This window comes from Macaca thibetana, chromosome 2 (assembly GCF_024542745.1).
Source record: "Macaca thibetana thibetana isolate TM-01 chromosome 2, ASM2454274v1, whole genome shotgun sequence".
Lineage (NCBI taxonomy): Eukaryota > Metazoa > Chordata > Mammalia > Primates > Cercopithecidae > Macaca > Macaca thibetana.
In genome coordinates this window covers 132,734,337-132,761,348 of record NC_065579.1, presented here as the reverse complement: position 1 = coordinate 132,761,348, position 27,012 = coordinate 132,734,337, and the positions used below count along the sequence as shown (strand labels likewise).

At 40.4% G+C, this 27,012-nt stretch overlaps 1 protein-coding gene across 1 annotated transcript in view; it reads left to right on the top strand.

The window, feature by feature from the left end:
* CRBN (cereblon) overlaps positions 1-27,012 on the top strand; it is a 103,724-nt gene that overhangs the window by 51,651 nt on the left and 25,061 nt on the right. Inside the window, exons 2-3 of the mRNA XM_050781405.1 lie at positions 22,225-22,314; positions 26,619-26,725. Coding sequence (XP_050637362.1) covers positions 22,248-22,314; positions 26,619-26,725 — 174 coding nt within the window. The 5' untranslated portion in view covers positions 22,225-22,247. The remainder of the gene's footprint in view (positions 1-22,224; positions 22,315-26,618; positions 26,726-27,012) is intronic.

The following is a 27,012-nucleotide window of genomic DNA, read 5'->3' as shown; positions in this document are numbered from 1 at the left end:
ACTATTATTCTAAGTGAAGTAACTCAAGAATGGAAAATCAAACATTGTATGCTCTCATTCAAAGGCGCAGCTAAGCTATGAGGATGGAAAGGGCATGAGAATGACACAATGGACTTTGGAGACTCAGGAGGAGAGGGTGGGAAGAGAATGAGGGATAAAAGACTACAAATTGTGTTCAGTGTATACTGCTCAGGTGATAGGTGCACCGAAATCTCACAAATCACCACTAAAGGACTTACTCATGTAACCAAATACCACCACCTGTTCCCCAAAAAAACTATGGAAATAAAAAATTAAAATAGATAAATAAAAATAAAATAGAGAAATTCCTCAAGAAATTCCTCTAACCAAAGTGAAATGACATTTTTTCAAGGAATTTGGTGACACTGGTTTAGGTATGTACCTCTGGTACTTTCTTTTTTTATTATTATTATTATTATACTTTAAGTTCTAGGGTACATGTGCATAACGTGCAGGTTTGTTACATATGTATACTTGTGCCATGTTGGTGTGCTGCACCCATCAACTCATCAGCACCCATCAACTAGTCATTTACATCAGGTATAACTCCCAATGCAATCCGTCCGCCCTCCCCCCTCCTCATGATAGGCCCCGGTGTGTGATGTCCCCCTTCCCGAGTCCAAGTGATCTCATGCACACGTATGTTTATTGCGGCACTATTCACAATAGCAAAGACTTGGAATCAACCCAAATGTCCATCAGTGACAGACTGGATTAAGAAAATGTGGCACATATACACCATGGAATACTATGCAGCCATAAAAAAGGATGAGTTTGTGTCCTTTGTAGGGACATGGATGCAGCTGGAAACCATCATTCTTAGCAAACTATCACAAGAACAGAAAACCAAACACCGCATGTTCTCACTCATAGGTGGGAACTGAACCTCTGGTACTTTCAGAAGCTGCAGTGTTTCTGGCCATGCTGCTGAAAGTAAAACTGGTAGAAGAATGCTTCCATTATTCAGTGATAAGTCGTTAGTAATGAAAAGTCCTCTTTAGAAGGCTGGGGTCTATTAGCAGTAAACTGGTGCCTTTTCAAAATCAACAGTCAACTCAGAACAGCTGGGAAATTTATATGTTTTGCCAGATTTCACTGGGTTATTAGGTAACATTTAGATAACGGATTTAAGCCCCACCATCGGGAGCTTAGTAACTCGCTAAGCTTGTGGATTTCAATGCATGGAAGCAAAGTGCTGGGGCTCTTGTCTTCTTGGGTATGAACTTAATCATGTCACATCAAGCATTCATTTTAAATTATAGCACCACATCTGTATTTTGACTTCTGACAAATGCTAAGTGTGTCTTGACACATATATTATTGTCATGGTAAGAGCCTATGTGAAAACCAGAAGAGACGGTGAAAGAAAACCAAATTGTACACGGGTTTGAATTTGAGTTTGTATCAATTTTGAGTTTTTGTTGTCTTCATTCAATTCAGAGAGCAAGTTGGTGAGTTCCCAAATGTTCTCCAAGGGGGACTATTCACTAAGAATCTGAGAACCTCCCAAAATAAAATGAGGTGCAGAGGAGCCCTGGCTATAATTAGAGAAGGAGAGGTGCTCTGATTGGCTCTTCTTCCTCCCGCACCTCCACGATTGCTACAGGTCCCAGTGAACTAAGGAGGAGAGTGTGGAAATGAGAATCTACCAGCTGAATTGTTTTTATTTTTGGCAGTGAGGGACAAAATTTAATGTGCATTAAAATCACCTAGGAAGCTTGCTAAGATGTGGACTTTCAGACCCATCCCCTTGTGGCTTTATATATGTATAGGAATTAGGAATCTGGTAATTCTGATAGAGAAGAGCCATAGAACACACTTTGGGAAACGTTGATCTACTACTTTCAACCAAACAAGTGCAGGGACTCTGATTTGTTCACGAATGCATCCCAAGTGCCCCTAGCACAGGATCTGGATGCAATGAGTAACTTGTAGGTGTAGACGATGGACACGTGGATGGATGAATGAGTGGATGGATATGTACATTCAGGGATTTAAAGACAGGATGAACAAGAGTTAAAAAGAGAATTGTAAAGTTTCCAGGGTTTCAAAGATTCTTCAAACTTATTCTTAAATATTTGATTGATATGTTGCATTTGCCCCTGATTACGTGCGACCTTTATTTAAATACCATCTCCCCTTGGCGACAGAGTAGTTTTGTCACTTGAGATTAAAAGTGATTTTGTTTGTAAAATGGCAAACCATCTTGACATTTCATCTGCAAACCATTTAACAAATTTCTGTTCTCATCCAAAACTACTCTTCCAAGTAGAATAGAGACTTCTACCAGTGGTTTTATGAAACAAAATACTTCTTTGTAGTGAGAGTCCAATCAGAGGTACTCCAGGAGAGGTGGAAAGAGGACTAAGCTATGTGCCAGGAGACCTAGATGCCAAGTGTATTCCTTTGCTAACAAGTTGAGTGACCTTGATCAAGCCATGTGCCTGGGTGAGCACCAGATTCCCCATGTGTAAAGTAAGAGATTTAACAAAATGGTCCCCAAGGCCCTTGGAGCACCACATATTACTTAGCATCGTTTTGAGGCTTTGGGTTTCCTCACATGTCTCATTTTTGGGTGTAAAAATTAGGCTTTCCTGAAGGCCTCCCTGAATTATATCATGATAGGTAGAATAATGGTTCCCCCAAAGATGCCCACATTTAAATCTCCGGAACCTATGCATATGTTACCTTACATGGCAAGAGGGAGTTTGCAGATGTGATTAGGTTAAGAACCTTGAAATGGGGAGAGTAGCCTGGATCATACAGGTGGGCCCAATCTATTCACAAATGCTTAAAACCTGGATTATACAGATGGGCCCAATCTAAGCACAACACCTTAATATCAGAGAACTTTTCCCAGCTGGGGTCAGAGAGAGAAAGGGAGCTGTGAGGATGGAAGAAGGGTCAGCGAGATGTGATATCGCTGCTTTGAAAACTGAGAAGAAGGCCATGAACCAAGGAATGCGGGCAGCCTCGAGCCACTGGAAGAGCAAGGTGAGTGTTTCGTCCCTGGAATTTCCAGAAAGGAATGCAGACCTACCAACACCTTGGTTATAGCCCAGTGAGAGGTGAATTGGACTTCTGTCTTACAGAACCATGAGACTTTTGCATTGTTTAAACTTCCAAGTTTGTGGTAATTTATGATAACAGCAATAGAAAACTTATAAATACATTCTAAGGATACAGGAAATATTCAGGAGTCTAGCACTTTGCACAAGCCAACCCACTGTGCAAACCAGGGCTTCCTCTGCAGTGGTCCACAAGGGTCATTTAACCTGGACCTTATACTCATCACAGTCCTCAAATTTAGATTTTGACACTTAGCTCCAAACAATTCCTTTGAAAACTATGTGTGTGTATAAAATGCATGTGTGCATATATACATATGTGTGTGCCTATATATGCATACATACACATATATTCAGTCAGATATAGTCAGTGAGATTATTTCTTCAGCATCCCTAGAAACCCATAGAATGATCTGAAAACACAATTGATAACTTGTAACAAATGCCACTCAAGTGAAGCCAGTTGCATTGGGTAAGCCCGGTATAAATACTGAAAGAACACTCTGAGGCAAGTAGCCTTTATCATGAAGCTCTGGATCAGAAAGCTAATTAGTCTGGGTTTGATGAACTCAGAGGCTAAAAGGAGCACCTGGATACATGTAAAATTATAATGCAGAAGGGAACGGTGGAAATTTCCCAGGCCTCCTCCTTCATGCCACAGACTGAGACTCAGACAGTCGAGAACTATTCCAAAATCACACCTGAAATATTCTCTCGGCTATAGTGGAAGTTCTTATAATCAAAAGGAAAACAGAACTGGAAAGTGAACTGGTATCACCATGTCCTAGAACCTGTATCGCGTGAGCCTATCTCGAAAGCCAGCTGGTGTGTCATGTTTCGATGGCTTGCTAAAGCAACTGGGAAGATGAGCGTGGTTTAAGAAGGCAGCGGGTGGAAGAGGGGCAGCTGGGATACAAGAACCGATTCTCATCTAGGCAGTCAGCACACCCTGGCTAGCAATAGACACACGCAGCTCAGTCATAAAAATAACCTCTACTTTAAAGTGGGCTACAATCCACTTTGGCCCAAATTATCTGGATGAATTCCCTATCATCAAACGTTAATCGAGCACCATCTAGAATATTAGAGCTGGAAGAAACTTTGGGAGCATCTAGTTTATTCCAGTTATACAAATGCAAACAGGCCTAACAGGTTGAGGGTTCCTCCTAGTGGCAGAGCCAGGATTTCAGCCCCATTGATTAATTTCCAGACACTTGCTTTTTCTCCTCTGCTCGCTAGAACTTGGATGATCCCTTCTTATGAAGATCCTCAAAGCGTCATGAAATGAGTTCAGTCTCAGTTCCATGTACTAGCATTGCCTAACTGTTAGTCTAAAAGTATGCCCCCTGGAGTCAGGGTTCATGTCCTCTGGTAGAAGGGAAAATGGACTCAGAATGTAATCCCAACTCTGGTGAAAAAATAAAAAGCGTTCCACTTCTAGGCTGAAGACACAACTTCTGTAAGGAGATTTGAATGAAAAGCACTAATTATTTGCCAGCAGTCTGATATTTGAATCACCCACAGTGTTTCCAATGCCACAGACTTCTCAGTTTTCTTTCATCCATCAAGTAATGCTGCCTTAAAAGGCTGTCAGTGATCAGCACAATATATTTTAACATTAGATAAAGAAGTCCATCCAGAGCCTTTAGAAAAAACTCAAATTTGCTGTTAAACCTAATATGAAGATATTATTCAAATACTTCCAATCTCAGACCTTTGCTAAAGCAATTTCTTAGATCTTTGCTCCTGATTTTTCTAAATTCACTCTCCGAATGAAGAGACCCACTAAATGTCTCCCTGTCAAGTTTTAGGAAAACTGACTTGACTGTTAAGGGACAGAGGGATTTCAGATTTGAGACATCTGCATTCTATGGGGATACTTGATGTGTGTCTCTGTGCTAATTTTAAATATCATCATAGAAATGAAATACATAGATAAGAGTTGTGTTAAATGAGCACTGTACATGGATTATCCATTGCAAAGACTGATAGTGCAATAAAATACTCTTACCATTGAAAATGTGAGTAATAAAATGTAATCTTTCTTTGATTCTGAATGCACTTTAAGATTGTGCAGTGCCTTGGACTTATCATAGGGAATATTACTTTTTATGGATCATAGGACCATAGAACTTTGGAATTGAATGGAACATTTTGGATCATCCAGTTAAGGGTTGACAACTAGGTTTTGCCTAGTTATGAACAACAATTGATAGTTATGGTTCTGGTGTGCTATGCTGAGAATTCTAAGGCTATGTTTGGATTCAGTGAAAAAGTATAATGAGATTGATTAGCAATGTCTGCCTAGGGTGGGAGGAAGAAATAGTGGCTGGTTTGGCACATATTTGGTGTCCTTAACAAGTCCAACCTCTTCATTTAACAATGAATAGCCTAATGTCAAACATAGTCAAAGGATTTGCCAGAGTCAACCAGCTGGCAAAGTTGTGGTCAAGCAGAACCAACCACCACCATTGCTACCACAGGATGTTAGCGCTACAATTTCAACTGGCATCTTCTAGAAAATAGAAAATAAAATAACAATTTCTTGGATGTCTAAAAACTTTGGCAGAAAAAAATAACCAACTAAGCAGAAAATATATTTGGATGGTGATATAGTTTACCTAGGAAATTGATAACAGTTCATTGAATAGTTTAAAAGAATTTGAAGTCAATTTTTTTGTGAAGCACCATGTAGTTTAAACTATAATTATGCTTTTAGAATTCATTTTTATACTCTGAAATATGTTTGTTTTCTCTATGCAAGTTACTGTATTAGAGTTGTGAGAATAGTAATGAAATATTTTAGGCAAAAATCCCCTAGCATTTAACAGATACTTAAATCTAGCACTTGCTGGATTCAGACAATGTACTCAGGCCTGGAGATTCAATACCAAATAGAACCCTACGTTAAAGGAGTTATCAGCATGGTTGGCAATATCTGGCACCATAACCAATGGTTAAAGCAACTTTGTTTTGTTTTGTGTTTTAAATCTGTAGAGAAATCCAAGAAAAGAGATAAAAGTCATGTCCTAAAGAAAGTTAATAGTAAGTGATGGCTGGGCACTGTGGCTCACACCTATAATCCCAGCACTCTGGGAGGCTGACGTGGGAGGATCGCTTGAGGTCAGGAGTTCAAGACCAGCCTGGTCAACATGGTGAAACCCCATCTCTACTAAAAATGCAAAAATTAGCCAGGCTTGATTTCAGGCACCCATAGTCCCAGCTACTCAGGAGACTGAAGCAGGAGAATCTCTTGAACCCAGGAGGCGGAGGTTGCAGTGAGCTGAGATCATATCACTGCACTCCATACTGGGCACTACGGCAAGACTCCATCTCAAAGAAAAAAAAAAAAAAGGAATAGTAAGGGAGAAGCTGAAAAGTTGACAATTTTTTTCAAATAAATGCTCAATGATGATTTGAAACATCAAGCTTTTAAGTATTTTAAATCTTTTCACTAAAATATAGCACATGTACAATAAATGAAAATATACAGCTCAATGAATTGTCCCACAATGAACAGAGTGATCACAACCATGAAACCATTCAGAGCAAGAAATAGAACACAACCAACTCAGAAACCCCTTTCATCTTCCTTCCAATCTTTACGCCTTACATTAGCCCAAGGGTAATTACCTTCCTGACTTCTAACACCAGATTCATTTCTCCAATTTTTGACCTTTCTGTTGATGAATCACATTATATTCATTATTTTATATCTGGCTTCTTTTGCTTGATAGTGTTTTGTCAGAGTTATCTATGCTCTGAGGAGCTATAATTGATTTTTATTACTGTATAATATCACACTGTATAAATATATTTTAGTTTGCTTATCCATTCTGTCATTGAAGGATAAATATCTCTGTTACTTCCAAACCGGAATTACTACAGATGACTTTTGTTTTTTTATTTCTTTTTTTGTTTGTTTGTTTGTTTTAGTGGAAGCAAGTTCATTAGGAAAGTAAAGGAATAAAGAATGGCTACTCCATAGATAAAGCAGCCTACAGATGATGTTTCTATAAACATCCTTGTACATGCTTTTAAATGCATGCATTTCAACTAGGGATATACTTAATATTATAATTGCTGGGTCATTGGTTTAGATATGACTAACATAAATACTTCCAAGCAGTTTTCCAAAGTGGATGTAACCAATTTATACTCATACTTGTAGCATAGGAGAGTTTGCATTGTTCTACATCCTCATTCTCTTTGGTTATTTTCATTATTTTTAATATTAACTGGTCTAGTAGGTATTTCATTAGAGTTTAAACTTGCATTTTCCTAATTACGAAGAAAGTTGAACATACTCTCATGTTTGGGCATTTGGAGACCCTTTTATGAAGTACATGTGAAAGCCTCTTGCTCAATTTTCTTTCAGATTGTCTATTTTTTTAATTTGTAGAGTTTTTTCTTTTAAGAAATTGAACTATATTCAAAGTAAGAACTACAGTTCATCAAAAAGCACCACAAGAATGTGTGTCAGTCAGGGATAAGTCAGGTTTCATAAACCACCCCAGTTATATGAAGAGAGAGCTTAATACAAAGAATTGCTAACTAGATATAGAATTGTAACCAGGTAACTGAAAAGGCAAAAAGAGAACATTAAGGTAATGTGGAGGTAACAGTTGCAGGTCTAGAGTACAAAAGGAAAGGTTGGCATTATTAAACTCAGAAGCTGGAAGCAGCAGCCTATTGAGCTGAAATTCAGTCCTCTGAGAAGGTGCTGGTCAGCTACAGCCAGGATCTCTGACAGGTTGAAAGGCTGGTTCTGCAAATGTTGGAAAAACTGCATACTGGATGTGACTGCTACTACGGGAACACACTGACATTGGAGAAGTAGGACGAGCATTATGCTCCCAGGAGCAAGAAGCAGACAGGAAGGAGTGAATCCCTTTTTTCTCCAGCCCTGTGGTTTCCCTCTAGTACCTCCTAGCGGGGCAAAAAGCCAAATAGCTCCCGGGTAGGTTGGAGCAAAGAGACAGTAGGTTAATTACTGTCTAGAGAACAAAAAGGCAAACCAATGAGTGGGAGAAGATATACAACAAACAATGGACTTGGCTCTAGATTTGAGTGATATATAGCAGATAATAATAGTGTAACTAAAATGTGGGTTAGTTGCTCATCACTGGCAGAGTTTAATTAACAAGAGTGAGGTCTGGCATAAAGAAAGTGATTTATTTCCAAAGCTAGCTTAGAGGAAGCAGCACAGGCATCCCACCGTTAAAGGTACCGCTTCCCTTTTGGAGCAGAAAGTGAGCACTTTTAAAAGACAGGGGAGAAAGTGAGCAAGGACAAAAGTCCTCATACTAGCTTATCTACCAGGCAGTAGAGCTGGTGACTGCTGGCGTTTTCCTGGGCAAGCTATTATCTCTCGAGGCAACTTCCTGGACGGTGAGAGTTCCCTAGCAAACATGCTGCGGTTTGTAAATTAACTGTTAAGAGTTCTGTCTTAGAGCACACAGTTACATGAACTTACCCAGTAGGAAAATGTCTGAAGGGGAGGTAAAAATCCACATAGTTCCATTTCTGAAGGGCTAAATAGGAGAACAATAAAAGAAGAGAGAGAGAAAAACCACCTCTTAGAAAAATGGGGTTATTCGGTTACAATTGCTAGGCTTTGAGATAGTGCTTACCACGTGCCAGCCCTGTTCTGAGGCTTCACCACGTTATTATAATCCATCTCACAAAGACCCTTTAAGATGTAAACTATTATCATTCCCACCTGAAAGATGAGGAAACAGAGGTAAGAGAGTTTGAGTAACCTGCCCAAGGTCGTACAGCCTGGAAATGCCAGATAGAATAACAATTCAGATAGATTTAATTCATTTTTATCTTCATACTCAAATTCAAAAATAGGATTTACTGTTAAAACAGCTATAAAAATTATAGTAAATGAGACATAAAAAGTAATAGCAGGTCTCCTGACTTAAGGGAACTTTTACAGTAATCAATAATTTCCAGTCATAAAGATGTGGCTCATAAAAATTATTGCCGATGGCATCCATATCTTTTATCCTTTACCTTCTAGAAAATTCTTATCTTCTTTTACTTGGTCTTTGAAGAATTCTTGTCACTATAGTAAAAAAACAGATTTATTGATGTGGGTTGTTTATGTTTACTGACTGTTACTTTGCTTTCTGCACTTTTTTCTTGCAGATGATAATTGTCTGGGTGAGAATAGTTCTTCTTTGCCTTCTCTGGAATCAAAATTTAGGCTTAAACTGGTCCCAAAGCAGTAACCCATAGGAAAACTCTAGATTACTCATTGCCTGTGCATGATTGTATGAATGTAACTGAACTGCCTACAGGCCCAGTAGTTTCACTTTTCTCACCTGTGGATGCTGCCTGCCCTTGCTGATCGGTCAGAGATCTGGAGAAAATAGACTTCATTGATTTATTTATGCTCGCTCTCAAGTGTAGGGTAAGCTGAAAACCTGACTTTCTTTAAAAGACAAATCAGTGTTGGCAGTCTTCTAGAATGAGAGTGGGGAACTAAGGCTTATTGGGCCCCCTCTGGGTCTCAAGCACTGTGTGGTGAGTAATGCCACTGCCTCCTTATTGGTGTCTCCTAGTCCACACTTGTCCAGATTCTTCTGTTCCCCCACCTCGCAGCCAAATACTGATTTCCAAATGCAAACCTAGTCATAAGATTCTGCTTTTGGGAGGGTGAAAATTCTTAATATGGCCCACAAGGAGCTAATTTTCTTGTCATCTGCAACCTCAACCTCCCGGGCTCAAGCGATCCTCCTGCCTCTGGCTCCCAAGTAGTTGGTACTACCGGTGCATGCCATCATACCTGGCTAATTTTTTTTTTTTTAATAAAGACAAGGTCTCACTGTGTTGCCTAAGCTGGTCTTAAAACCCCAAACCCAATTGATTTTCCTGCCTCAGTCTCCCAAAGTGGTGTGATTGCAGATGTGAGCCTCAGCCACTTTTACCTTTTCTCCCTGAGCCCTGGCCTCAGTGAGTCTCTCCAGCCTCAGGTTTCTTGCATATGCCTTTCCTGCTATGCTGTCCCTCCCTCACCCACACCCTCTTCCCTAGTTACCTCTTGCTAATGTTTCAGACATTACTTCCCAAGGGAAGGTCCTGTGCCTTTCTTCCCCAGACAGGTCAGGTCCTCCAATTAGAGGCTCATAGCACCATGGACTTTCTCTTTATAACATTCATCATTTATGTTATAAACATCATTTATATTTATGTAATCAATGTCTGCTTTCCCCATTACAACTGTAGGTTCTGGGAGAGGGTGGGGCACATCTGTTTTGTTCACCACTGTCTGTCCTCAATACCTAATGCTGCACTTCAATATGGCAACCATTTGAAAAAGATGCGATGAAGGGTAAATTAACTTACATTACATCTCCATGATCACAGCTGGTGGGGAGAAGTGAGCAACCCACCTGTTCAATTTCTGGTCTAAATTTTTCCATCAACAAGGGCCAGTGCAAATCAATATTCTGATGTCAGCTTTTGATTTATTTGTCTATCTGGAGAGGCTATAACTTCATCACTGTCATCACAGCAGTACACACACAGTCATGAGGGTCACTGTAGGAGCAGTCTGATTGGAAAGTTCTAAGGTAGGGCCTGGGGTCTATCTGCATGTGAACAGGCACTCAGATGTCCTAGGCCCATTTTGAAGAACAACGCCCTGGTGCTCACCCTATTCCATCCTCACCCCAAAACAAACTCTGGCTGCAAAAACATTTTCTGCACTTCAAGATCTCTGTATAGTCACATTCCACGCTGCATTAGTTTTCTTGTGCTTCTATAACAACCACAAGCTTGGTGGCTTCATACAACACAAATTTATATTTATAGTTCTGGATATCAGAAGTCTAAATTTAGTCTCAGTCAGCTAAAATCAAGGTGTTGGCAAGGCTGCATCCCTTCTGGAGGCTCTTGAGAGAATCCTTTCCTTGCTTTTCTCAGCTTCTGGAGGCTGGTGCATTCCTTGGCTCATGGTGGTCCCACATCACTGGACCTCTGTTTCTCCTGTCAAATCTGTCTCTGACCCTCCTGCATCCTTTTTTTTTTTTTTTCCCCTGAAAAAGAGTCTCACTCTGTCACCCAGGCTGGCATGCAGTGGTGTAATCATGGCTCACTGCAGTCTCAGCCTCCTGGGTTCAAGCGATCCTCCTGCCTCAGCCTCCAAAGTAGCTGGTACTATGGGTGCATGCCACCATACCTGGCTAATTTTTTAAATAGAGACAAAGTCTCAGTGTGTTGCCTAAGCTGGTCCCAAACCCCCAAACTCAAGCGATTTTCCTGCCTCGGTCTCCCGAAGTGCTGGGATTGCAGATGTGAGCCACTGTGCCCAGCCCTGCATCCTTCTAATAGGGACCCCTGAGATTAGATTGAGTCCACCTAGATATTTCAGGAAAAATTCTCCATCTCAAAATCCTCGATTTAACACATACGCAAAGCCTATTTTGCCATGCAAGGTGATGTATTCACAGGGATGTAGAGTTCTTCAGGGGACCATTATTCAGGTTGCCCAAACCCTACCCCATCATTCATTCTTCCCTTCTATTTCTAGGGAAGAAATGCCCCTTGCATTTGCCAAGGCTTACATCATAACTTTCCCATGTTCTGTCCTTTACCTGCTCCCACACAGTCTGCTCTTCCTCTCAGCAACTAATTCCCCTCATTGTCTTTAAATGGAGTTATCAAGTTCTGAGTTTGCATTCCCAGCTCTGCTACTTTGATGCTGTTAAGTAGTCACAGAGCTTTGACTCCCTAGTTCCCTTTAAGTTGCCTTACAGATACCAACCTTTGGGACTATCTGGAGGATTAACTCAAATAATGAATGAAAATCTCTCTCCCAGAATATGGCTGGTGGAAAGCATTCCACACATGTAGGTTGTTGTATTCATTACCTTCAATATCTCCCTCTTTCTTCTGTCCTATCCTGGGGACCCGGAGGTCTATACTACTTTTAGTGATGACTGGGTTCTCGCTCTAAGCCATCATTCGATAGCACATACCATGACTAGACATAAGCTGGACTTTCTCCTCTGAGTTGAATTCAGTCCAACAATTGTCAACATTTCACTCTATGCTATCACTGAGCGTACAAAGATGAGTGAGGCATGGTTCCTAACCTCAATCAACATTCTGCAGAGCTGTGGAACTGGATATGGAAAAATAAAACTTCAAAATAAAGTGCCTGGAAGAAAAGACATTTGAGCTGAGTGATACAGGAAATACTTTTGCAAGAAAAAGGTTAAACTATAAGCATTATTGCTATTTGTAATCATTGATTATATCTCTGCTCGAGGCATTGGGCCAATCTCTGTCATCAGCAAGATTCACGCTCAAGTGTTTCAGAACAGTGAGAGCCTCACCACTCTCTTCTTTCTGGCCCAAACCTGGTAAAGAGAGCTTGTTAGAGGGGCCTGGATAATCCCCAGATTCCCTACTTTTTCAGCAACAGGCATGATATAAATTTAAAGCAGCACAGTCAATTTGCTTTATCGGAATATGGTGGCTGCCCAAGGGTCATCAGCCAGCACAGAGACTCCTGCCAACAGGAAAATGGCCATGTAATGCAGCTCAAAAGACATCCAGCTGGGCTGTAAATCAGCAGCGCTCAGACTTTCTAGATGCTGACTCATTACAGCAGAGCAGAAGACCTAACCCTCCCCATCCCATGCATTCCTGCTTTGCAGAGCAAAAGACTTCTGTGAAGACCAAGAATTGGAGTAGGCACAGTAACAATAAAACTCGCTAAAAATGCATCAGTCAATCAACATAATGAACAACAAAAGCAAGTTCCAATATTTTTCTCAACTCAATTAATGCAATAAAAGCAACAACCCAAACCCAAACCGACTTAAGACAGTGCTGACACTGTGTAAGTAATATAGTACCCTTCCAGAAAGTTGTGGGAACCCCTTGATCTATGCCTGTACAGTCTCAGTAGAAGTTTTGCAATATTGTCAAAGCATTGGTTGGCTGCCAGACTTATTCACAGAATATAAAATGAAAGTGTATAGCAAAGTCTAATAATGCCCTAATTTTTGTTTATGAAAACCAAGTTTTAGTTATTCATATTTTAAATTTGTATTAATAAAAAAAATCTTTAGTTGCACATCAAAATGAAAGTCCACAGGCTTGTCTTCACTCCCCAAAGAAAAGATTTAACATTCAGGGATACATTTGTATCTATCCAGGAGGACCCCTTGTAGAGTACAATGGCCTCATAGCCCTACCCTGAGAAACACTGAGACCAACATCCACTCCTTATCTCTTAGATCCCTTGATGTCTCGTCCCTGGCATCTGTCTTGGGGGAAGCTGAGCAGTATCACATAGGACTGAAAGAAGTAAGAATAGGACCACAAATCTAAAGCAAGAGGAAGAATCTGGGGATTGACCCAGGCAATGGCGGAAGAAGGACCAAGTGAATAGTACAAAAGTTAAGGAACACACAGTGAGTTAAGATATGAAAAGGACTGAATTCACAAAGCTGTAGAAAAAGTGAAAGCTGATTGAGACCTAGAAAATCATTTATCCTGAACCTGTGTTTTCAGAGGGAGAAAGTGACTTGTGATCACAAAAATAGGGATAGTAGCACCAACCTCTCAAGATGGCTGTAAAGTTCAATGAAGGAACACATGCAAAACACAGATATCGATTTGGGATCAGAGTAAGTGTTTAACAAATGTTTGCTCATTCATGAGTGACAGAACCTGAACTAAGTCTTCTAATTTAGAAGCAAGTACTGTCAGGCTGACAGAAATCCCAAGTATGTAGGAGATTCATAATAAAACAATGGTAACCTTTAGAGCCTGATCCTGGGCCCAAGCTGTAGTCTGTTCACAGGGATCCTGTTCAGACAGGAATGGATCTTAGGTCCGGGATGTGCCTCCATCCAGTAAAGTTAAAGTCATTTGCTATGTGGTATACTCTTATAACATAAAGTTCTTATAGACAGCACTTGTCACGTTGGGATGTATACTATTATTTGTATATGTGTGTCTTAGCTACTAGTGTGACCTTTGGAAGAAAACATACTTCCTTTTAATTTTTTTATAATGAAAGTAATTTGTTATAATTATGTTTATGTATAATTTCTTATAATTATGGCATCTTAGAAAAATAGGAAGCTTTTAGAAGCCAGTAGAGAGAAAACTCCTGGTATCCAGAAGTACCCACTGTTTCAAAGTATTTATTTTGGTGTGCATTGTTTTGTCTGCGCATTTCTTTTTACCTATATATATACACATGCAAGAAGCATACAACTTGCTGAGAAAAAACAGTTTCTGTCTAAGCATGCACCTCTGTGGACTAAGTTGGATCTAAGCCCCAGTAACAAGTGGACAGGGAAGACGTGTGTTTGTGTGTGTTTGTGTGTGTGTGTGTGTCTGTATTTCTGGGTTTTCAGTAATGGACAACAGAACCTGACTCTGGCTTACCAAAGCAGAGAAATCATTTATTGGAAAGATATCAGATAACTCACAATTTGTTATTTAGCTCATTTCCATCTTGCATGTTTCACATAATGCTGACATAAACATCTTTGTGGATCAATTTTGTCTGCTTTTTGCATTATTTCCATGGGATAGATTTCTAGAAGTAAAGAATAAAGGTTAATCCTTCTAGATCATGAGAGTCCCTATTTTGGATCTTTAATTTTGATTAATATCTTAGATGGCTAATTAAAGTCTACAAGTAATTTTTATGAAGGAAAATGAGTGGTAAATCCTTTCAGTGTGTGTATATCTAAGATGCATACACTATAAGGCCTACCAACTGCTCATTGCTCCGATTGTGGCTGTTGCTATGGGTACACACAGAGAACTGATGACATACCTGAAATTTAGTTGGTAGAGAAGCCTCCATGTGCTGCTACTGCTGCCACCACACTAACTAGCCTGGTGTTCATGCTGAATCCAGCAGCTGAAGCAATGTAGCTGAAACAAACCCTCTACTTAATCTTTCTTCTCTGAGATGGTCCCTGCACTCCTTCTCCAGCAACCATCATGGTTCATACTGTTTCTCTGGAGAAAAAATATATAATAATGTATCCTACTTAACTAGATACCTGTTATGCCATTTATGTGCCTGCTTCCCAACCTCTACCCTCAAACTGTAATCCAGCCCAGGGCAGAGGTTACATTTTGGTCATCTTTCTTCTCTGCTAGCTCATTAGCCTCATTCACCCAGGGTAATGGACTCTTCTGTCTGTTTTCTTTTCTGCTGTACCCCTGGTTCCTGTAAAAAATACCGGGTGCATAGTAGACATATAGTGACTATGTTTATTAATTTGAGTTGAAGAATAGACAAGTAATTCAGAGTCTAGAGTATTAGCATGATTTTTGTCTCTGAACACATTGGGGTTCTGTTCTCATCTTGGTCTTGCAAGTCACTTTAGCCTTTTTCTGCCTTATGGCTTTTCAGTTAGCTCCTTTACTGAAACACATTATTGGACTCTTATATCCATCTTTCTATTTTTCATTAATTAAAAGCTACGTTACTCATGCATCCATTAGTAACTTTATATTCAATATCTTCCCCAATTAACACCTAGGTTCTAAAATTTTCTGTTTCCTTATATACAAATAGTAAGCTAATGTCAGTTGCAGCAAACGATATATTTACTAGGATTTGGGGACCCAAATCCTCTTCATGCTATTGGGAATGATATTTATTTAGACTGTGATTTGACCTGGTTTTTGTTTCTCTTCTCAGTTTCTTTGTGAGTTGGTTAACTTTTTCATACAGTATAGGTCTTCTCAGTTACATGATTCTACTTACATCTGATTTTAGTAATTATGCTGGTCTGTTATTTTTAAGCTAGTTTCTTAAGAAGTTATTCTGTTTCTGACCACTGAATAGCATGATAGCATTTTACAACTGTCCAGGGATTGTGAAAAGTTGGTCTTCCTGAAGTACAGAAGGGTGATGAAAGCCAAGAACATCATCCTCAGTGTAGTTCTACTTTCATTTGCTATACTTACATTTCCATGTAAGATTTCCTCTGAGCAAATAATTTTGAAGCTTATATATGTGAATATATATGTGTATGCACACATACATTTGTATGTATGTATGCATATATCAACATATGTACACAGATATCAAAATCACTAAGATAGTACCACCCTGTGGCAGAGATTACAAATGTAACCAAGTTCCACTTCTCCTACACAGAGTATTAGACTACTCTGCTCCCTTGAAGTTAGACTGAGCCCTGGGATTCACCTTGGCCAGTGAATACGAGTGAAGGTAATATGTTTCTCTTCCAGGCAGAAGCATTTAAGAGACAGTGTTCAATTCTCCGAGCTTTTTCCTTCAGCCATGGGCAATCTGCAATTATAGAAGCACATGCTGATGTGAAGTTTCCACAAGACCAAAGCAGCCTTCGCTGGTGATCTGTCAATAGAGAACATGGTGCCCTGGAGAGTCACCAAATCCATAGAACATTTGATTTGAGCAAAAAATACACCTCTATTGGTTAAGCTGCTGAAATTTTTGTTACTGTAGCAAAACCTCACATATCCTGGCCTTTGTAAACCCTTATGTGCAAGACCAAGAATACAAGTGCAAGGAGGAAGACATTGAAATACCCCAACAAAAGTTACAGGTAGAACCAAGGCAATGACTAGAACCAAGGTCTCCTCTCTCCCTGCTTTGTGTTCGTTCCTCTGCAATATTCTGTACGCCTTTGCTTCCAGTGGAAATAGCACGTAGTGTCAGGATAAGCTATTGGGTGAGTCATGAACAAAGTTTTGCACACAAGTTGAAAAACCATAAATTGCCCAAAATTTTACTATCTTACAAAAATCTTCCCTACTTTACTTGTCAAGTCAGAGATGGATGTAGTGGCAGGAAGTCTCAGTAAATTGCAACATTAAGTATCATCACAAATAATCATTTTTGGCAAATAATCCAACATGCCTGGGACTTGTATAGGCTCTAGTGTACCTGAAAATATTACTGTAGCAGGGAAAGTTGCATATAAACGTATTTTTTTCAAATCCCAAATTACTCACCATATTACTGAAATACGAAACTGCGTCATTAATAAAATTGTCAACATTTTGAAGGGGCTATGAAATACCCTTACTACCTCTGGTTTTCTGCCTGCTAACTGAGCAGGCTTCCCTGTTTTTCTTCTCTCTAGGTCTGCATAAAGCTGACAAGATCTATCTTTCATTCCCTCATAACTCTGGGATTTACAGGATCAGATGCTGCCATACACATTCCACAGCCATGACTTCCAGCCCCTGCGCTTGATGGTAAGAAGTAGACTTAAAAAAAAAAAAAAATGCATTCCTGAATATGTTACTATTTTTCCTGATATATAGGTTGCCAAAAAGTTTAAAAGATTTTTCCACTGAGGCAAGTTTAGGAAACTGTTTGTAGCCTCTGTGGACTGGGAACTTGAGAATTACCCTGACTTAACTCTAAAGACTCTTTAAGTTAGCGACAGCACAACTAGCATAGTTCTAAGAAAATTCATGAACATGATTCTCTATGACTGAATCAGAGAGCTACAAAGGATTTACAGATCCATAGTTATGATCCTTCCTTGTCAAGGGAGGCTGATTATGAATGGGACTCCCCAGGCAGATAACGATGTCCACATAGCCCCATCACGGTGCTGCAAGCACCTCTACTGCTCTATATGTAGGACAATTTATTGTACAAACTGGCACACTTTGAAGAGTGGAATGGGGCAAGAGGTGGGGCTGCTCTGGTAGTTATGCTGATACACCACACACAAACCAAGGCTGTCCTGGCCAAATCCCAATGTAGGGTTGCTCTATCAATTGCTACACACTCATATAAGTGGTTGCACACACAAATGCAGGCCAGACCAAGGCAGGTAACACACACACACACACACACACACACACACACTGGCTGGTTGGCTTCTGTGACCAACAGGGGTTGCCCCAACTAAACCAGGCATTGTTATTTAGTCAGAAATAATTGTTCCCATGCATGAATCTGACTTATGGTGGCCAAATCTTCCCAGTTTTAAAGAGAAGCAGGAAATCAATATTGGTATGTGTATTCTTCAATTGCCAAATGCTGGCTGGCAATCATATAACTCAAAAACTCAAAATACCGCACAGGGCAAGAAAGCCTCTAGCTTGAGAGGTCACCTGTTTGTGACCTGCGTCTCACAGAGTGGCCGAGGGAACTGTGGCACTGTGAGAGGAACATGTCCGTGGAGCTGCTTGTCTCACCTGTGCTTTTGCCCCAAGGGAGAAAGCATTGGAAGATTTATGCACTTCCAAAATTAATGAATTCATCTATTCAAAAAACGATAACCAAATACGCCTACAAGTTAATCTAGCTTTGCTTTTTCTAAAGTCCACAATTACCTTTAAAAACAATTTTGGATCTTTGGACTAGGTTGGCTGGTTTTATCCATCAAACCAATATGGGTCTTAATCTTCATCCCAGCAGGAAGTGGGGAGGAATGACATCTTTGCCTTTCATCATGGAGGAAAATCTCTTCTTAAAGTTGTCTTCCCTCTTCATCATCCTTAGAGGTTACCAAGCTGACTTTCTCTAGGTGTCATTAGCCAGGACCAGGTCAGGTGATATCATCAGCCATAGAGGAGCTTGGGGGAATAGAGTGGGCTCATTATTATAGGCTTACAGCAAAACATGACCCCATAGCAGAGTACACTATTGCCCCAAACAAAATTAGAGTTCTTGGCAAGGAAGGAAAGAGGAATTGCTGTTGAGTCAGTAGGAAATCGGTGTCTGCCAGACTGTGCAATTTATCTTTCATTTAATGAACATTTTTTGAGCAGCTTTTAAATGCCAGAACCTGTTCTTGGGAGCAGAAATCCCCCATCCAGACTTTATACTTTTGAGTGGGGAGAAGTGAGACTGTTTTTAAAAGTAAGCCTCATAGTATTTTATTATTATATTATTATTATTTTGGAAACAGGGTCTCACTATCTTATCCAGGTCTCATAGTATTTTAAAAGTTGAGAAATGCTTAGATGAAGGCAAATGAAGCAGAGAAGAAGGATAGAAAATGGTGGGAAGTCGGGGAAAAGGGTCACAATCTGACACTGGGTAGTGTAGGAAGGACTCCCCAAGGAAGGGGTATTTGACCCAAGATGTGGAAGTTACAAGGGAGAAAGTCATGCATCTATGCAGGAGGAGAGCATTCCAGCCAAAGGAAAAGGCAATTGCAAATGCCCTGAGGTGGCCATGGGTCCATGTGGTTGTGGAAGAAGAAGGTCAGTGTTGATGGAGGGGACGGAAAGCCCACAGAGCAGTAGGGAAGTGACATCAGGGAAGGATACAGGGGGCCCACTGTGCACTATAAGGGCCACTGCAAGGGAGATGGGGAGCCAAGGAAGGGTACTGAGTGGGGAGTCACATAATCTGACTTGTGCTTTAACAGGATCGCTCAGACTTTGTTGAGAAAGCACTGTAAGAACTAAGGGTAGAAGCCGAGAAACCGGGATTGATGCTATTGCCATACTCCAGGCAAGAGATAATCAACTGCTTAGACGAGAGTAGTAGCATTCTTTAACACATTAAAAAATATGTAGAGGCTGGGCGTGGTGGCTCATGCCTTAATCCCTTAATCCCAGCACTTTGGGAGGTGGAGGTGGGCAGATTACTTAAGCTTAGGAGTTCAAGATCAGCCTGGGTAACATGACAAAACCCCATCTCTACAAAAAATACAAAAATTAGCTGACTGTGGTGGCTGGTGCCTACGGTCCCAGCTACTCTGGAGGCTGAGGCGGGAAGATCACTTGAGCCCAGGAGGTGGCAGGTGCAGTGAGCCAAGATTGCACTACTGCACTACAGCCTGGGACAGAGCAAGACCCTGTTGCGAGAAAAAAAAAAAATTATCTATCTATCTCTCTATCCATCTATCTATATGGGGGGGAGAGAGAGAGAAAAAAAAATACAAAAAAAACCAGGGGGGTGGGGAGACCGAAATGTCTTTTCCCAGTATACATATCCCTTGCTGCTAATATTGCGTAGAAGCCAGAAATTGAAAGAACGATAGTCTCTTTCATTTACATTTTCTCCCATCTTCTACCACCCTTAATTCTGCACTATTAAAGTTAATTCTTGAGCTGTAAGACAGTGATCTATGAACCTATATATTTCTTTTCCCTCTGGTTTGCAGAGTTCCTTATCCATTGATACTTCATGCAAGCAAGAGGAAATGTGAGGAACAACTCAGTATGATATCTTCTTTCAGGATAAAGTTACCAAATTAAACATAAATGGTAAATGATCATGTTTTTCTTTTGGTTTTAATGACCAGTGCTTAATCCAAGAAACCTGCTTGCTTAGATATTTTTGTTCAATGATCATCTGTTGTTATCCCTATTGAAAGGTGTAGCTATGGATGACTGGGTAGACTCTGGAGGGATAACATGAAGGAGGGAGCAGATGGTGAATGTGAAGAGAGGGGAGAAAAAGAGGAGAATGGGGGAGTAAAAGATAAGCAGATGTGAGCTCTGGTGATCTGCAGCAATGCACAAAAGAAGAAAGAAAAACAGTGCTTTTCCAGCCACATCTGTGGACTCCACCAGGCTTACAGCTGTGCTTTCTTGTCCAAAGAATTCTTGATTGACCCAGGGTTCAGACAATTCTGATATCACCTCTGGGGAGAATGACTGGAAAGTCAGAGCTTACTTGTTTAGAAGCCAGATGCTTGCATAAAGAACATTCTGCTGCAGGTAAGCACAGGTTATTGAAATTCTACAAACTATAATGAGACTGATAATGCTACAGCATCAAACACACACACATATTACTTAGTGCATGCTCCCTGCTTGCCCGCGTTCTATCTTTCACGTGTGCACACACACGCACACCCACACACCGGCCATTCCCTCATCGTTCTGTTCTGGTATTGTGGCATATAATCATCCTTCAATTGACTGGAGTGATCACCTTAACTCTGTTAACTCATTATGTAGTATATGTAATTGTTATTAACCTAATCGTATATTGCAGACATTATTAACTGGAACAAATAGGAGACACTATTTGGTTTATTCTTATTTTGCAAACGGGTGAATTGAGGCCTGAGGCCATAAGTGATTTGACCAAGACCACAGACTGATTCGGAGACAGGAGGCAAAATGACACAGGAATGATTCACAAACCTCTGTCACAAGGGAGTTTTCCGCTTGTAACTTATCAGGGAGGCAAATTTTCTGAAATCATTTTTTCAAATCTAGATCCATGACTTTGCTGTTGAGCAATGCTGCTGCTGCCTCTCAGCCTCCACCCACCACCACCTCTACCATGTTAAGCTGTTTTATCTCATTTAAGGATTTTTCAGTTTTCCTTCCTCGCCGAAAAAATGATATTGAAAGTACACTACGAAAACTTTTGTCCACCCTCCAAAACAAATATCTTGCCAGTCACAACTCCACCATTATAACAGAATCATCTTCATTTTTTACATAGTCTTTATTTCTTTTTTGCCACAGTGACTTGTTTTTACATAGCTGAAGTCATAATGAGTAGGTTAGTTTATATTTAGACAGTTTTATTTACCAATTATAGGCGTTTTCCATTCTGTGGAATCATTTCAAGTATGTTTCTGATTAATACTTGTTGATTTTGTAATGTAATGTACATATATGGAAACTACTGAAGTTATTGAAGTTACATGTACATATATTGAAACTACTGAAGAAAATCAGCAATAATTTAACCACCCTCGGAATAACTGATGGATTCCCCCAGCCTTCACATATATGCTTATTTTATATATGCTTCATATTTTAAGAATTGAAACTATTGCTGCATGAACAGGTTTCTATTTACTCCCTACCCTCTTCGTTTAAAAACAAGGTGGAGACTAAAGGCTCTCAGCCTCAGTTTCTCCATATGCAATATAGTACGATTAAATAAGTCATGCTAAAGGCTGGAACAAGGTGAGGACTCTGCAGCGTGTACGCCGGGCACTCAGCCCTGGATGGCGGGGGACGGCGTTCTGTCTCTGGTGCGGAGCGCAGGCCTGTAATTGTCCCTTCCGCCTAGGGCATCACTCCCAGGCCTGGGTACGCGCCGCCGTCTGCTCCTCTGGGGCCGCCAGGGGGCGCTGTGGCCCCGGTGCGCGGCAGCGGCGAGACGCGGACCCTCCCCCGGAGTCTCCGGCACCGCCCTGTCCCAGCCTCCTTTGCGGGTAAACAGACATGGCCGGCGAAGGAGATCAGCAGGACGCTGCGCACAACATGGGCAATCACCTGCCTCTCTTGCCTGGTAACCGCCCGGAGTAGTTCCCTGTAGTCGGGAGTGCGGCGAGGCCCGGAGCCGCTAACGGTGCAGCTGGGCCTGGGAGGCGGGTGTGGGGGCGCCGAGACTGGCCAGCCAGCCCAGCAGGGCCGCACCAGGAGGCTGCTTCACGTCGGCCCTTGGCCAGCGATGGAGTCGCGGCACCTTCTTCGCTGCTCTGTTGCCCCGAGCCGTGAGCCAGGGTGTCGGGGGACGTTTGCTCATAAGAACAGGAAACTCATCCTCTCCATCCTCCCTGTGTCCTGAGTGTAGCTCCTAGGAAATGCTCTGGAACTAGAGGGCCGGGTCAGATTCACAGCTGTTACTTTTGCTGGTTTCCTTCCTTTTAATAAGAGTGACAGCTAACATGTACTAAGCACTTACCGTGTTACGAGCCTTGCGCTTAACGCTTTGCCTGCATTTCGCCTTTTAATCCTTTCCACATCACTTTTCAGTTTCCGATTTGATCAGCGAGTATTGGATTGCAGATTAGTTCAGTGACTTGCGCAAGGTCACACAGCAGAGTTAGGATTCCATCCCGGGTGTGTCTGTCATTATCTCTCTAAATCCCTTCTCTATTTTGTTTTTCTTACTGTTGGTCTGTTTTTCTCAGGCATCTACGATTATGCTTTATCAGAGATACTTAGTTTTTCTTTTTCCTGTATGTTGTGTGAAATGTTTAGACTTTGGCCTTGTGTTGAAATACTGAACAGAAAAAAAAAGGCATGGAATATTGTATAAACTTCTCATGCAATGCCTTTCAAGAGATGCTTTCCAAAAGGCGTATCATCCAAACTTGAGACTATTAACTGAGTCCCTTGGTTAATCAAGTATGTTAGGTGTTGTGGAGATGAAACGAGAGATAATACACAATCTGATACTTGAGGTTTACTGTCTAGGCGGGGCTGCTGAGAATATAACTAAACATAAATCAACTGCAGAGGCAGTTGATTTAGGGCCAGATAAATGAATGCTATTGTGGTTCTTCAGAGGCAGAAGTTGTTCAAGGGTCAGAGGAGCTGGGAAAAAGCCTTTCAAGGTAGATCAGGAGACATCCAAAAGCACATATTTAGGATATGGTTGTGGAACATAAGGCCTAGGAGGTAGATTGGGTTTAAGTTGCTGGGAAACTGGCATCTCTTGCCAGTGTGTTTGGGGTTTTTCCCGTGGATTGCCAAGAAACAGTTTTCGGTTTCAGGTAATTGCCTAAGGAAATCTATGCTTGGAAGATTAATTTGTCCACTAGTAGCAGCATGGAAGAGACTGAGTGCACGCCCACCATATAGGAGAGAACTTTTCTATAAAAATAAACCATAGTCAGTGGTTGTTCTTGAAGCCATCCTAGCTGAATTGACACAAGGGTAAGTGTGCCAGCCTTTGATGGAAAGCTGAGCTGTTTTTTCAGAGACATTAGCCCTACTCTCTGTGCCAAATCCGGTGTTTCAGGGAGAATGGTAAATAGAAGAGGAAGGATACTGATGTTCTGTCGGCATTCACATGGTGCTTCTGCATGAGATGAGTCATCAGACTTCACTGTGATAGCTCTGAACAGTCAGCGTGTTTTGTGTGTGTGTGTGTGTGTTTCAGAAAAACATCGGGAGAGGGCCCAGAGATGATGTAGATATAGCAATAATGCCTTTCCAAATTACGTAAATTTTATTTGTAGGAAAACATTGGACTTTCCATAATTCCATGTAGTACGAGTTGTTCTGAAGAATAAGTCCTCTAAGTTGCAACAAAAAGCTTTATAGTTGAGATGTGAAGAATTTATCCTAGGCAAATGAAACAATAAACATAACTGAGTATGGGAAAGTGGGTTTTAGCCATATTTATGAAAAAAAAGTTACTAAAGAAATTATTTAGAGACTAGGAGTCAGAAGAGTTAAAATGTAAATTTTTAACAATATTAATTCCAGCCTTTGAGCTAATAGTTTATCTTTTAAACTTTCTGTAGTAGAGCAATAAAGTGGATCGTGCTGCATGCCAAGTGATAGCCATGCTGTCAGCGTTGGAAATACAAAGAATTTGATACAGAATATTTTTCTCATCCATTTAGATTGCCCTTTTTTATCTTTTGGTGAAACTTACATGTTCCAAGGAAAATTTGTATGAAGTGTTAGACCATTGACTATTTACATATAAGTTGAAGTAATTCTGTTTTTGACAAAGTTTTGTATCTGGGAAATTGTAACAATGAATAGAAAGTCCAAGGCAGTTACCATATTGAAAAACATTTTTATTTTCTGTCAGGGACCTGGCTACAGGTGGTTTGACTTAAATAATGATATGTAAAGGAAAAAAATGATTATTTTGTATTGACATTTTATTGATTTAGAAGTTTGTTTGGGGCGTTTAAAAATATAGGAACTGGGAGGTGAGAAATGAGATTCAGTAATTCTTTATTGTTAGTCTAGGCCAGGGTTTCCCAACCTCAGCACTTGAGTTTTGGGCTGGAGAATTCTTTGGGTGGGATTGTCTTTTGCATTGTAGGCTATTTAGCTGCATCCTTGGCCTCTACCCACTAGATGCCAGTCAGACTCCCTTAGTTATTACAACCAGTATCCCCTGAGGGGCAAAATCACCTGTGGTTGAGAATCACTGGTCTAGGATAGGAAATTTACTCATAGTTTGTATGAAACGGACAGACTCACAGTTAGTATAATAGCATTTGTATTGTGTAGCATTTTCTAATTTTCTTTGCTGTCATTGGTAACATCTAGTTTTCTAAGACGTTCTTCTAAAATGTTTTATGCTTCATGCAACTTTATTTTTAAATTTAAAATTACTAAGCAAAATAGTATGAAAATGATTGCAAAAATTTCTTTTTTTCTTTTGAGATGGAATCTTGCTCTGTCACCCAGGCTGGAGTGTAGTAGCACAATCTCAGCTCACTGCAACCTCCGCCTCCTGGGTTCCAGCAATTCTCCTGCCTCAGCCTCCCCAGTAGCTGGGATTACAGGCACCTGCGACCACACCCGGCTAATTTTTGTGTTTTTAGTAGAGATGGGGTTTCAACATGTTGGCCAGGCTGGTCTTGAACTCCTGACCTCAAGTGATCTGCCTGCCTCGTCCTCCCAAAGTGCTGGGATTACAGGTGTGAGCCACCACATCTGGCCTTCACTTTAAAATAATGTAGTGACAGCCACGGAAATGTTATCATTAGAAAAATGCTGTGAAATTCTTCCTGCCAGATTATCTTTCTCTGTTTTAATTAACAGATCTTGCCTGCTTTGGTTTCTTTTCTTACTTATGTAGGAACTCTTTGAAGTTGAGAGTTTGAGAGAACGTTAGAGGTTGACGTGTTTAAGCCTGTCATTTTGCAGATGAGGAAACTAAAATTTAATTGGGCAGAATGAGTTGTCTAAGGTGTTAAAATTAGTTTCTGGTGAGGGAGAAGAGAAAAATCTCCCATATAGAAGAATTTTAAATAACGTATATAGGTATTTCCCTTTCAAGGGAGTGGAGCATAACTCATCACCGCTTAAGTGGAGGCTACACCTAGTGATTTGCTTCCAAAGAGTATAATGTGAAAAGGAGGGGGAAAGGAACTTTATAGTGGGAAAACCTGACACATACTGCTTTAGCCAGGTGATCAAGGTTCATAGCAGGACTAGTTCATAATATGTAGGCTTGATATGTAATAAAAACAGCACATTGGCGACAGACCCCATTTCTAAAAAACAAAAGAATAACAACACTTCACTTTTTCCTCCCTGAAACACGTATCCTCAGTCTAATTGTGGGAATTACATCAACAAAACCCAGTTGTGGGATACTTTTCAAAATACCTGACCAGTACTCCTCAAAACTCAGAAACAAGCAAAGTCTGAAAACTACACTAGCCCAGAGGAGGGTAGGGAAACATGATAACTAAATGTAATGTGGGATCCTGGAACACAAAAAGATTAGATAAAAACTAAGGGGATCCAAATAAAATGTGAAGTTTAGTTATAGTAATGTACCAAGACTGATTCCTTCGTTGTGGCAAATGTACCATACTAATATAAATTAACTATAGGGGAAAGGGGTGTGTGACATACAGGAGCACTCTGTATTATCTTTGCAACTTCTCTATAAATGTTAAACTATTCTAAAATTCACAGTTGACTTAAAAAAAAAATAGCTACTGACAGAGCCCAGCATAGACCCCAGCCCTCTGACTGCCTCTTCACAGTACTGTAGAGTTTACCAAATGCATGTGGTTTTAGAAGTACCCCTTTTTTGAAGAAGGAATTATGTGTTTGAAAGGTTTTCATTCATTTTTTTTTTCTTACAATATTCTACTCTTACAGCAGAGAGTGAGGAAGAAGATGAAATGGAAGTTGAAGACCAGGATAGTAAAGAAGCCAAAAAACCAAACATCATAAATTTTGACACCAGTCTGCCAACATCACATACAGTATGTAATTTAGTGATAGATCTAATATAATAGATACAAATTTAAATGTAGATAAAAGTTCATAAATACAGGTGACTGATACTTGTATTACTAGATATCAGAAATTGTGGATGAGGACATGGGCTATTTGCCAGTAGATAAACATTTAACTATAATTTTGAAGAAGCTTAATACTATGTTGTGGTGGAATTGTTTGAAGAATTGTTGCTCTTTATAGCCTTTCTAGTAATTGAGCTATTAAATACTTCTCTGTACTTCTAGGTACTAGAGTGTTACTGAACATACAT